This window comes from Myxine glutinosa, chromosome 5 (genome assembly GCF_964187855.1).
Source record: "Myxine glutinosa chromosome 5, kmMyxGlut1.1, whole genome shotgun sequence".
Lineage (NCBI taxonomy): Eukaryota > Metazoa > Chordata > Myxini > Myxiniformes > Myxinidae > Myxine > Myxine glutinosa.
This window is the reverse complement of record NC_136265.1, coordinates 164,882,779-164,896,965: the sequence shown is the minus strand read 5'-3', so window position 1 is coordinate 164,896,965 and position 14,187 is coordinate 164,882,779. Positions and strand designations below refer to the sequence as shown.

Here is a 14,187-nt window from a genome sequence, read left to right as displayed (position 1 = left end):
TTATTGCTGTGTGCAAGTTTTATGACTTGCATGTATATTTATTTCTGTTGCACAGAATGCCTGCTCTGCGAAGAAAATTTCACGATGAAATGTGCAAAACACAAGGTATTCCATTTCGCTCTTGGCAAGCAAGGGTGCCCATTATTAACCCTTTCTGTATTGCATGTTTGTGAAACTTGGCATATTGAGCATTGGTAAACGGGTTTGGAGCAGTGTAGAAACTGTTGTTTGAACACTGGTATTGTTTGATAGAATTTAACTCTGAAAATCATGTGCTGCGATATATTCTTCAACAAAGGTATGCTACCATAACACATAAGATTAATATGATTATGCCATTCACTTACTTGTGATCCTTTATTGTACATTACGTGATGGTGATAGACATAAGAGCACGAAATGTAACACAATAATTTGGTCAGAAGGGGATGGCGGGAATTTATCTTTAAAAAAAGATGCCAATAGACCCATGGAATTCTTTATATATCTATATATATAAAGTATATATACTATACTTTATATATGTATATATACATATATATTTATATATGTATACAAAGTATATATACTATACTTTATATATGTATATATACATATATATTTATATATGTATATAAAGTATATATACTTTATATATGTATATTCTTTATATATATATATATATATGTATATATGTATATATGTATATGTATATACTACTGTGTTCAAAAAGTATCCGACCTTTATTTTTCGTGCGTAAAAAAAAAGAAGCTAGGGAGGCGTTGATTGGTGCACGTATGTAGGCGATCCTAATGCGCACGCGTGAATTTTTTCCCACCTGCAGAACCTGTCATTCGACGGCAGACCGCCGATGAGTGAGGACATGTAAGCGAGCGCTGTCGGATTTTCGTTTTTGACAAAATGACGGAAAAACTTGAACAACGCTACTGCATCAAACTTTGTGTAAAGCTTGGCGATTCCCAAGTGGAAACGATCCGCAAGATTCAACACCGTTCATTCCATTATGAAGGAGGATTTGGGCTTCAGGAGAATCTCAGCGAAGTTCGTACCAAAGCTGCTAACGATTGAGCAGAAGCAACTCCGTTTGGAGATCGCACAGGACATGCTGGAGACTGTGAACAGCGATCCCAGCTTCCTCAACACAGTGATCACTGGCGATGAGTCCTGGGTTTATGGGTACGACCCAGAAACCAAGTTGCAGTCATCACAATGGAAGCATCCAACATCCCCGAGGCCAAAAAACACAACATTTGATGCAGTAGCGTTGTTCAAGTTTTTCCTTGTGCGTGGAGCGGACCGAAGTAACGAAGGCACATATACGGTTTAACCATCTCTGTTTGGAACAGAACATTCTTCCGAAGCCTCTTCGTTTCAGACCTCCCATGCCGGGTTTGAAAGCTAAGCAGATCATGCAGGCAACAGGACGGAGGTTTCTTCGTTTGCGCATTTCAAACTGCCACCATCGCCTCGCTAAACGGTATGACCAGGTGCAACGGTTGGCTCGTACTATTGCGCCAAGACTACCTGTCGAGTTATGGGACCGAATACAACGGAGAGCTCACACTTTCGCGGAGCACACTCGGACATCGGTGGGGAAACGACATCAACGAAAGTTCACAGCATTGGTTGATGAAACCACACGTCGCATGACTCCCGTCGTTGACGTGAACATTCTTCGGAACCGGTGGGTGGTTAACCGGTCGAGTACGCAGCTCTCGGAGGCACAAACCAGCTTATTGCAGAAGGGCCTTAATTTTGCCATCACTCCCCGATTTGTTCCGAAAGACACCATTGTATCACGGGTGGAATCTGCGATGATGAATCTTGATAACACCACCGAGAACGAAATCAGATCACGTGTGGCTGCTGTTTTACTTCGCCCTCCGCAATTTTCACGCAACAATTTCAATTTGGACCCGAAAGAACAACAAGCTTTACGAGAGTTACGCAACATGGACGATGTGGTGTTCTTACCAGCGGACAAAGGACGGGCAACGGTGCTCATGGATCGTCTTGTATACACGAACAAAATGCAGGATATGTTGGCTGACCAAAGTACTTATGAACGGTTAACCGCAGATCCAACGAAGAAGGAGGAACGAAGGTTAAACTCAATGCTTGCCAGATTAAAAGCGACTGGGAGATTATCAGCTGCGGCATACAAACGTCTGTACAGCAGTAAGGGCGTGGCTCCCAGGGCATACGGGCTACCGAAAGTGCACAAAGAGGGATTTCCGCTACGGTTAATCGTTTCCTGTATTAATGGTCCATCATATGCGCTATCCAAGTTTTTGGCAAACATTTTGAAGCATTTGGTGGGGAGGACAGAGCGAACCGTACACAATAGCACAGCATTTGCTGAAAGAGTGAAGCAGCTCACCATCGAGGCACACGAGACCATGGTTTCGTTTGATGTTGTGTCTTTATTTACCAACGTGCCCATAGCCCTGGCGATTGAGGTGGCAGACCGGCGTTTGATGGAAGATGATCGATGGAAAGAGACTGCGGGAGCTTTAAGCCCGATGGACGTCTGTGACATGCTTTCTACCTGCCTCTCTTCCACCTACTTTGTATTTAATGAGGTATATTACAAGCAGGTTTATGGCACAGCCATGGGTTCCCCGGTATCGGCTGTGATTGCCAACATGGTGATGGAGGATTTGGAGGAACGCACCATTCCAGCCCTGTTAGTGCAACCACGTGTTTGGTTCCGGTACGTGGATGACACATTTGTCATCTGTCATTCTGATGAGGTGGGCATCATCCATGAGACCATAAATAAAACTTTTTCCTCCATTAATTTCACCATTGAAGAGGAGAAAAATGGAGCCCTTCCCTTCCTGGATACACTCGTAGCAAGGGATCCCAAAGGAGCCTTAAAGGTAACGGTGTACAGAAAACCTACACACACTGATCGCTACCTTGATTTCAAGTCTTGCCATCCAATGGAACACAAAAGATCGGTGGTGCACACCCTCTCAAAAAGAGCACGTGATTTACCATCTACCTTTGAAGACAAGATGAGTGAGGTGGACCATTTTCAAAATGTGTTAAGGGCAAATGGTTATCCTGACAGCTTGCTACCCAACAGGAAAACGATAAGGGCTTCCCCACACAACAGGCTGAGACCGCGAGAACAACCAAAGGGTTGGTGTGTTCTCCCTTTTGTACCGGGGGTTTCACAGAGGGTCGGCAGAATTTTGAAATCGGCAGGAGTGAGGGTGAGTTTCACACCGGTTTTCACCCTTCGCCAAGCCCTTATGAGGGTCAAGGACAAGCTTCCGAGGAAGGATAGGTCAGGGGTGGTATACGTGGTGCCCTGTGGTTGTGGAGCTGAGTATGTGGGTGAAACCGGGAGGACCTTAGGTCAACGTATTACTGAACACCAAAAAGCATTTGAATGTAATTATCCTAGCAGATCTGCTATTGCCAAACATGGCCTTAAGGAAGGCCACACACCTTTATGGGACAGGGTTGATATTTTGGGCTCCACACCCAACAGAAACAGAAGACGTGTTTTGGAGGCTTGGCACACAGAAGAAACTGTTACCTCGATCACACAAGAGGTCGTTGACTTACCGGTAGCTTTTGACCCACTCTTGTGTAAACGAAGCAGGCATTCCGTACTTTGAACAACGAGTCCACATAATATATCACACAAGGTTTTTATTCGGACAATTGCCCCCTCCCACCTCCAATCCCTCCAAACCACCCCTCTCCCACACCCCCCCCCCCCATCCACTTCCAACCCCCTCTGGCTCCCCTCCCCCCATTTTATCCCCCCTAAAACCAACCTCCTTCCCGCATTCACCTTTACTGCATAGGGCCACATGTGATGATCTTGATAATGTGACAATTTTATTTTGTCTTAAAAAATTTTGGCTTTAATATATTTACAGTTTTAATTTAATTTACAATTTAATTGTTTGCAAGTTTAACTTTTGATTAAATGTAATGATTGTTCCGGATTTTCTCAACACTTGCGTTATAATCCAGCATTGCTTACAGGATTATTTTGAACTGTTAATAGGCGGTTGATTTTTGAATTTGGTCGGTAACGTCTCTGTTCACGAGAGCGGTGTGATACGGTTTCATTGGCTGTCCAGCATTGCCCACCCCACTTTGCATATACCACGCCCACTGTGCATGTAAGGGGTTGTTGAGATGATTTTATCACTCTTGAGGAAGATTAACGGAGGCGTGTGGCTTCACATGTTGTTAATCGAAACGTTGAGTCATTGTTTGTTCAATTAAAGGTTGGAGATCTTACCATGGAGTCATTTATTTATATATATATATATATATATATATATATATATATATATATATATATATATATATATATATATATATATATATATATTAGGGTGGTGCTCAAAATAATTTGTTTTAAATATTTACTGGGACATGGCTTTATGTTGTTCCTTTTGTTCCAAAATGAAAAGACACCAAATATGAAAGCAATCTGATTTTATTTAGGGGTGCCACATCAGCCTTCAAACTAAAGGTGTCTACAAAACTTTTCTATATATGGATCGAAATAGCCCTGGTGTTGTAACCCTGGTGTTGGGCGAGTGGCTAGGGTGCCGGCTTAGGATCCTAGGATCCTGGGTTCGAATCCCGGTCAATCGCTGAATTAACGCTAGGGGGGTTGACTCAGCCTGTCATCCTTCCGAGGTCGGCTAATTGAGTACCAGTTCACTGGTAATTCCCTGGTTGTCGTTAAAAGGCGGCAAAAAGGGTTGGCGTCAGGAAGGGCATCCGGCCGTAAAACATTGCTTCAAAAAGGGGACCAAAAAACAACAACTACCACGGTCCCCGAAAAGGCCAACCCCCGCTTTGCGAGGAAAAATGGCCTCTAAACGGTGGTTATATGGATCGAAAGCAAAACCAGAAGTTTGTTTTATGAAAATCCACCCTCCACTCACTTTCTTTGTATTCTAGCAAACACAAGTTACAATAGCTGCACAAATAGCACTATATTGCTATGAAAACTCAAATTCAATGATAACAATCCAAATGTTCAGTTCATAAAATGAAGAGACACCATATCACATAATATTAAAAAACCCAAATATAATGAGAAATGTAACTCCTATTTCTGGGCCTGTTTCACCACTGTTGCCTTCTTGGCATCGGGGTACATCTTCCTGTGAGCAGCAACAACTTGGAGCAGAGCTTGCTTTTGCTCTTCATCCTTTGTAAGGAGCTTATTGTAGTCTTGTATCAATGCGACACCCCTTTCTGCCCTGTCGTTCACCACGACTAAGCCACTGGCGGCTTTCTTTGCTTCCTGAAAGCTGGTTTCTTGCTCCCATGAACCAGGATCCTTATCCATCCAATCAGTTGGGGTCCCTAGGATGCTGAAGAAATGCTTGGTGTGTTTTGTTATGAGGCCAGCGATTGACAGGGCGGTTCCTCGTTTGATAGCTGGTCTCTTTGGAGAGGGGTTTTCACTGTCATTTTTCAATGCTTCAATCATATTGATCTTGCTGTCTTTGTCAATTCTGGTGTCAAAGAATGCAAATGCCACTAGTACTGGGCTCATGTACCACGTGTGGCGGCCAAGTGCCTTCAAGGCTGCCTGAGCCATCTTCTGATTGATTTGTTCAAACTTTTCCAACTTCTTGAAGAGGTTAATGTCATTCAGGGGAGCCTCAATAGCTTGTGGAGCCCGAAACCAAGCCTGTACATACACAAGGCAGACAAAAATGTTGAAGGCTCGGAGTTCTCTCGCCTCTCGAAGTGTCAAGTGGAACTCTGACCGAAACATGAACACCTGTAGTGAATATAGTGCTTTTGCCATCCATCTGACTCTGTGCATTGCTCCTGGAGCCATGATCCGGATTCCACGAGGTGGGATTCCTCCCATGTAGATGACAGTCAGTTCTAGGAGTTCACGATAATCATCTCGTGGCTGCTGATCTTTCAAACACACAAGAGCAAATTCCAGAGCTTCATCCATCATGTCATTGTTCTGTACAAACTCAGCTGCCGTATCAGGATCTGTGAATCCATTTTTTGGTTGGTGATGGGCAATGGACGGCCACTTCGCCTGAAACCGCTTAAAAAGCTGGATGTCAGGGCCTGATGAAGGACCGAAAAGAGTGGTGAAAACATCTCCCAGAATGATTTCGTGCGCATGATGGCGGCAAGCCAAATGAAGTAGTTCAGTCTGTAGCTTCTTTTCAATGAGGACAGCAGCCCCTCCAGGAACACCTGAATTGCTGGCCGTTGTGTCAAAAGACAAAGCCTTCACCTTGCCCACAAGGTTCCAGCTCTTCAGTGTGTCCACTACAGCGGTTGCCATCGCTTCTCCTCCCCCGTCAGGTAACTTGGGAACATTCAACAGCTGCTCCATTCCATGGTACTGGTTGGACACAAGGATTGGAAGACGATCCACCTTCACATGCACAAAATCTCCAGTGACATCGGGAAGAAGCTTTCCATCCCAATGGACCACTAAAGGACCCTGCACATTATGATGAAATGCTTCTTTTATTTCGTCCATGGTTTTGCATCGATGCATCATGCGATTCCGCCGCACTGTCCATCGGTTCAGTGCCAGCTCTGCAGGATCCCATCCTACTGCTCTACAAATGGATGCCAAGTTGTGGACAGCCATTCGGTCACTTGTTTTCGTACGATCCAAAGAAGCTGCGACTTCAGGAGTGACAATGTTGATAGGCCTTCTTTTCTTGGGACGAGATATCCCACCATCAGATGATGAAGAACCAGCCTGTGCCGTGGTCTCAGAGTCAGAGTCTGAGTCTGTGACTTCCATAGCAGTAGCACCCTTCATGACCATTTCCTGTCTCTTATTTTCCTTCTCTGCCTTAGTCTTCTCCTTTTCTTCCCTTTCTTTCTTTCGCTTCGTTTTTGCTTCCAACACAGTGTCTACAGATCCCATTGAAGCCTTCCTCTCTGAGAATTGATCGTGAAGAAACTTCCTGTCCTCGGGGTTGGTGATTATGGCCTCCGAATCTGCATGCCTAAGATCAAACGTCTTCTCGAAGGAGGCCTTGAAGGATGCTTCCTTTTTCTCTTGGGTCGCACCACCCCGCTTTGCACCTTTTTGGAGGCTCCTCCATTCTTCATATAGCCTCTCCAAACGATGGATGCAGTGCTGCTTCGTCGTTGTAGGTAGGTGAGCTTTTTCCCAGAACTTCACAACCTCTTCAATGGTGAGGGTTGCACTCTCCCGGGAAGTGCGATTCTCCTTCTTCAGGTGATGGAAAAACAGGACAAGAGATTGATGCACAGTCGGGAGCTTGGCACCTTTGATGGCATCTCCAGAAGTGGACCCAATGAGATACACATTATCCTGAGCCCGAGTTTGCAATGAAACACTGGTACAAGCACATGCCATATCTGAAAAATAAGCAAGAATGTGGGTAAAATCCTGTTAATTCTTACTCCACAGGGTCACTCTCTACAAAAAAGCCACAGTCAATAAGTTAGGCCTACATATTACACACTAAAAAAGCGTACCCCTGACCCCGGGAACCTGTACAAAACATGCATGAAAATTGCCCAGATAGTGATCATAGGAAGTCTCAAAACTGTATGTATAATATATTGTATATAACTATATATATAATGTATAATGTGTATTTATGTATATTTATTATTTAATGTATATTTACTATATATTTATTTTTAATATTATATTTAATGTATATATATAATTATGTATTTATTTTGTGTATATACAGCCCAAAAAATGGGAATTCCTATTTTTGCATGGGGGAAGATTCATCACTGATGTGGCACCCCTACATATTATTGGATTCCATTCAAATTGGGTGTGGTTTCCTTTGACACCAAAAGCAACAAAAATAGACCATGTCCCGGAGAAAACCTGCATTTTGATTTTTTGAAGCCCACCCTAATATATATATACTGTATATATATATATATATATATATATATATATTATAATCGTTAGATTAAATAAGACGCGGACGTAGCTTCAGGACATCGATCTTTAATTGTCGACCAAGCTTTCGACCAACAAAGGTCTTCTTCTGAGTCTACAAAAACAGCAGGCATGTATATCAGTCAAGCGTGTATGGTGATATCTGTGTGAGATGTGTGACGTGTGTAGAAAATGCATACAGAAGGAAGAGCCACGCCAAAGCTCACTCACCAGCCCCAAGTTCAACGGAAGTGACCGTTTCCGTTACGGTCACTTCCGTTAGGGTGCACGTGTATATACAAATATAGAGATATACATACATAAACACACAAGCATATATTCATATCCCATTTATATTCATATAATATATTTATATATTTATATAAATGACATATAAAGGTAGAATGAATGAATGAATGAATGATGAATGAATGAATGAATGGGTTACGGTTAACAATTTGATTGGGTTGATGTGGGAACATGCTTTAGTCATCAAAATTTTGCTCATAGGGGTGTCCCTACTCCAATACCGAGGCCAGGACGTCCCCGCAGAACCACAAGGAGAGATGATCGCCAGCTGCACCGGTTAGTCCGCAATGGCTGTACCAAGTCAGCTAATCGGCTTAGGGCTGAGTGGCAGCAACTGACAAATGTGCTTGTATCCAGAAGGCTCGTCAACCAACGACTGGTTCAAGCAGGCTCCTGTGCCAGGCGTCCCCTGAGAAAGCCACGCCTGACCAGACAACACTGCCAGCACCGATTGCAGTGGGCCAGAGAGCACCGTCAATGGCAGCCAGGACACTGGAATCACGTGACCTTCAGTGACGAGTCTAGATTTCTGGTCTATCGTCAAGATGGCCACGTCCGAGTGTGCAGACAAGTGCATGAAGCCAACAACAAAGATTGTATAGTGCCAAGAGTCCAAGTTGGAGGTGGTGGGGTGACCGTTTGGGCTGCTTTTCATGCAGGGGGCAAAACTGACCTGGTTGTTCTGAATGGAAACCTGAACCAGTTCAAGTACAGGGCCATTCTGGAAGAAACTTTGCTTCCATTTGCTCGTGCAGCCTTTCGAGGAAACTTCGTCTTCCAATAGGACAATGCACGGCCTCATCATGCTCGCATGATCCAACACTTTCTTGCAGACCGTGGTGTAGAGCATATGGTGTGCCCTGCCATGTCCCCGGATATGAATCCGATAGAGAACTTGTGGGCAGAATTAACGCGTCAAATCGACAACTTGGACCAGCAGCCGACCTCTGTGCGTGAATTGCAGCAGACTATTGTCACTGTCTGGCAAGCGATTCCTGTCCAAACCTTGGCAAATCTCGTGAACAGCATGCCTCGACGTGTACGTGCTCTCCTGAATGCTCGTGGGGGTTACACGAAGTACTGAACTGTAATTTTACTGTCCGTAATCCCAGTCGTAATTTAACTTTGGTTTTTGTGAAAAACAAATTGGCTAATGTGCAAAATAAAGAGATACTTCTGGAAAACGTACAGAAGTTTAACACAGTACTGTCCATGAATTGAGTTCGATATCAGTTTACATCACTTTCAAGGATCAATTTATTTGTTTCGAAATGTCAAATGTGGTTTTTGTTTATTTTAAAGGTCACATTAACAAAATCTAGAATAATTTCAACACAATTCCAATGAACTTTTGGTTCAAAGATATCTTGAAAAGTAAGTTCACCCCCACAAAAGAAATATTCCATATTAAATGCCAAGTCTGTATATGTGTATATGTATATATATGTACAGTCACGTGAAAAAGTAAGTACACCCCATGTAAAGTTTTGACCTTTTCAACATATTTCAACATACAACTATTTGATCTTCATTTCAACAATGTTGATAGATAAATGTGATATAATATAACAAATATCATGAAACATTTACATTTTGTAGTCCATTGTATAATTTAAATAAACATAAATGCAAATTTCGCATGTGGAAAAAGTAAGTACACCCCTACATTTATCACTACTTCAAATACCTAAAATTAGAATCACGTGCACCAGCTCAGGTGCAAATGATTAGAACATCGTTAGAGAGGATCTTGGAGAAACCCGTCTTATTTAAACCTCAGACATTTAGTTTAGTTTGCTCTTTGTTGTGGAAGTGTGCGGCGTCACCATGCCTCGATCAAAAGAGCTCTGAGGCCTTCAGAAAGAAGGTTATAGATGCCTACGAGTCTGGAAAGGGATTTAAAAAGATCTCCAAACAATTAGAAATCAATCATTTGACTGTCCGGAAGATCATCTACAAGTGAAGAAGATTCCAAACAACTGCCAACTTGTTCAGGCCAGGCCGCCTCAGCAAGTTTAGCCCGAGAGCAGACCGCAAGATGCTGAAAGAAGTCTCTAAGAACCCCAGAATGTCATCACGGGACCTGCAGGTCGCTCTTGCCACTGTTGATGTCAAAGTGCACGAGTCTACCATGAGAAAGAGGCTGCACAAATTTGATCTACATGGGAGGTGTGCCAGGAGGAAACCTTCGCTGTCCATAAAGAACATCAGGGCAAGACTAAAGTTTGCCAATGAACACCTAGGCAAAGACCAGCACTTCTGGAACAATGTGCTCTGGTCAGACGAGTCAAAGGTGGAGCTATTTGGCCACAGTACCAGAAGACATGTTTGGCGAAAACCAAAGACAGCATTTGACCACAAGAACCTGATACCAACTGTAAAGCATGGTGGTGGAAATATTATGGTTTGGGGCAGCTTTGCTGCATCAGGGTCTGGGCAGTTCACCATCATAGAATACACTATGAATTCTTCATTGTACCAGAGGGTGCTTGAGGATAATGTGAGGCCATCTGTCGGAAAGTTGAAGCTCAACCGAAGGTGGACCTTGCAACATGACAATGACCCTAAACATACCAGTAAATCCACCATGGAATGGCTGAAAAGAAAGAAATGGAGGGTTCTGGAATGGCCAAGTGAAAGCACGGATCTAAATCCCATCGAGATGTTGTGGGGGGATTTGAAACGAGCTGTGCATGCAAGAAACCCCTCTAACATCGCACAGCTGAAAGAATTCTGCATGGAGGAGTGGGCAAAAATTTATCCCAGTCGATGTCAGAGACTGGTAGACAGTTATAAGAAATGCCTACTTGAGGGTGTTTCTACCAAAGGGGGCAATACCACCTATTAGAGCCAAGGGTGTATTTACTTTTTCCACATGCGAAATTTGCATTCATGTTTATTTAAATTATACAATGGACTACAAAATGTAAAGGTTTCATGATATTTGTTATATTATATCACCTTTACAACAACAACATGCATTTTAAAGGCCATTTTCCCTACTAGAGCGGGGTTAGCCTTGCGGTCCCCATGACAATCTTCTCCATTTTGCCCTATTTTCTGCATCTCTCCTTGTTAACCCCCTTGCCCGCATTTCTTCTTCCACCATCTTTAGCCAAGTCTTTCTCGGTCTGCCCCGTCCTCTACTTCCTTCTACATTCATTTCCATCACTCTTCTCAACCAGTCACTTTCATCCTTCCTCAACACATGACCAAACCATCTCAACCTGTTCCTCTTCACAGCATCAATCACAGGCTCTATTCCCATCATCTTTCGCAATTCATCATTTGTCTTCCTCTCTCTCAACGATACTCCGCACATCCGTCGAACCATTCGCATTTCCACCCTTTCCACCCTTTCCAACCTTCGTTGCTGCTCTACGTTCATTACCCATGTCTCGCTCCCATAAATCATAACACTTCTCACACATGCAGCATACACCTTTCCCTTCAGCTTCAACGACACTCCCCTCATCATCAGCACGCCACTCAGTTCCCGAAACTTCTTCCATGCACATCTCACTCGAGCAACGGTTGCCGAGTCTGATCCACCTTCTCCATTCACAATGTCTCCGAGGTAGCAAAATGTTTTCACACCTTCCAGCTTCATGCCGTCTCCAAGATCCAACTCAACATTTCCTCCATCTGCAGCTCCCTCTGTGCACACCTTACATTTGAATGTAGCTGCCACACTGGTTAATGACCCTCTCAGACCACTACATTTTTGATGAACCCACTCAGCGCACATTGTACATTGAATGGAGTTCACTCCGACACCCTTCCTACACACAGCACAGGGCCACTTCCCAGTTCTTTCCACCTCAACACATGCTTTACCACTTGCCATCACCTTCGTCTTTCCGATATTCACCTTCAGACCTTTTGTCTCCATACATTCCTTCCACTTGTTCATCTTTTCCTTCAGTCCATCCATACTTTCCGCAATCAACACCAGATCATCTGCATCCAACAACTCCCACGGTAAACCCTCCTTTACGTTCTGAGCCAGCACCTCCATCACAGCTACAAATAGTCGTGGACTTAGTACCGACCCCTGATGCACTCCCACCTTCACCTCACACTCACCACTGTTCCCGTCCTTCGTCCTTACAGCTGTGCGCGCTCTTTTGTACATTGCCATCACTACTCTGATCAACCATTTCTCCACTCCTAACTTCCTCAATGCCCATGTCAATACTTTGCGTGGAACCCTATCGAATGCTTTCTCCAGATCAACAAACCCAAGAAACAACTTCTTCCTCTTCTCCATGTACTTCTCCTGCAACTGCCTCACAATGAAAAGCGCGTCTGTCGTTCCTCTTCCTGGCATAAATCCAAACTGCATTTCGTCGATCTTCACTTTCTTCCTTATCCTCCTCTCCAACACCCTTTCCAATACCTTCATTCCATGCTCCAATAACTTTATCGCTCGGTCCGAGCCACACTCCAGAGGGTCACCTTTCCCCTTGTATAGAGGGACGAGGGTACTCAGTTTCCAATCCACTGGAATGCGGCCTTCTTTCACCACCAGATTACAGATCTCTGTCATTCTCTTCACACCCCAACTTCCTGCTGCCTTCAACATATCTCCCACAACTCCCGTCGGCCCTCCCGCTTTTCCACTCTTCATTGCTTTTATCGCTTCCTCAACTTCCTTCTCAGTTATCTTCTCTGCCGGTCCTAAAACTGGGTTACTCTCTATGTTGCCATCCCATTCATTCTCTGTATTCAACAGCATTTCCATATATCTTTTCCATCTTCCTTTAATTCTATCTGGGTCGACAACGATTTGTCCCACTTCATCCTTCAAGCAACTCACCCCCATCACATCACACCTCTCTTTCGCTATCTGCCTTGCAATCCTGAATACTGCTTTCTGACCCTCTTCCGAATCCAAGCGTTCTCCGAACATTTTCCTGCATGCCTCCTGCGCCTTTGCTACCTCTTTCTTTGCAGCCTTCCTGGCTGTCTTATAACTTTCATGCTCTGCTCCCGTACCCTTCGCCTTCTGCCACTCCTTGAACTTCTTCCTCTTCTCGTCAATCCTCTTTCCAACTTCATCATCCCACCACCATGTTTCCGAGTGCCTCGGTGGTCCTTTTGTCCATCCACATACCTTACCAACGGCTCCCAACAGACTAGCTTTCATTGACATCCAACCACTTTCAAGCTCAACCACATCATCCTCTACCCTACTCAGCCTCTCTTTTAATGCCTCCCTTACTGTCACCTCTTTCAACCTCCACACCTTCATTCTCGGTTGGTACTTCACCCGCCGAGCACTCCTCGCACCTTTCACCCTTATGTCGCAGACAACAATATTATATTATATCACCTTTATCTATCAATATTGTTGAAATGAAGATCAAATAGCTGTGTGTTGAAATATGTTGAAAAAGTCGAAACTTTACATGGGGTGTACTTACTTTTTCACGTGACTGTATATGTATATATATATATTGTTACGGACACGGCTGATTAAGATGTTATGATGGGCCGAGCGGAATGGCCGCCGTGTTCGCACAGTTTACCCGATTCCACCCGACGTTGACCAAATCGCGCTATGCTAAATCAATGAAGGAAAGGACACAACGGCTGGGATAAATGAAACGACACAAGGGGTACAATTCTCAAGACCTCCGGAGGAGGATATAATTGGTGATGCAGAAAAGGGGTAGATTACAAGGCAAGAGGTAAAGCACAGAAAAGATGGGCACTTAGACACAGTCTTATCTTATCCCTGACAGACCACAGACAAACGGAACAAGACTGACTTACACAGGGATTGATGGCAGGGAAGGACAGGCAGTCGATAGCACAAGGTGCACCTTGGCTCAGGGACAGGATACAGCTCGGTCCAGTCCAGAGATGCGGGGAGGTATCGCAGCGCTCGGAGGTGGCGTCTTCTCTCTCCAAGCTGAGGGCGCATCTGACGTCACCTCCCTCTTCCTGCGCATGCT

At 44.2% G+C, this 14,187-nt stretch overlaps 1 protein-coding gene across 3 annotated transcripts in view; it reads left to right on the top strand.

Moving 5' to 3' along the window:
* Positions 1 to 14,187, top strand: part of LOC137426793 (uncharacterized) — a 132,773-nt gene that overhangs the window by 72,911 nt on the left and 45,675 nt on the right. For all 3 annotated transcript variants that reach the window (XR_010984402.2, XR_010984403.2, XM_068115689.2), the window contains exon 5: positions 56 to 105. Coding sequence is in view for 1 of the 3 variants with exons in the window: in XM_068115689.2 (XP_067971790.2) it covers positions 56 to 105 (50 nt within the window). In the remaining 2 variants the exon portion in view is untranslated. The remainder of the gene's footprint in view (positions 1 to 55; positions 106 to 14,187) is intronic.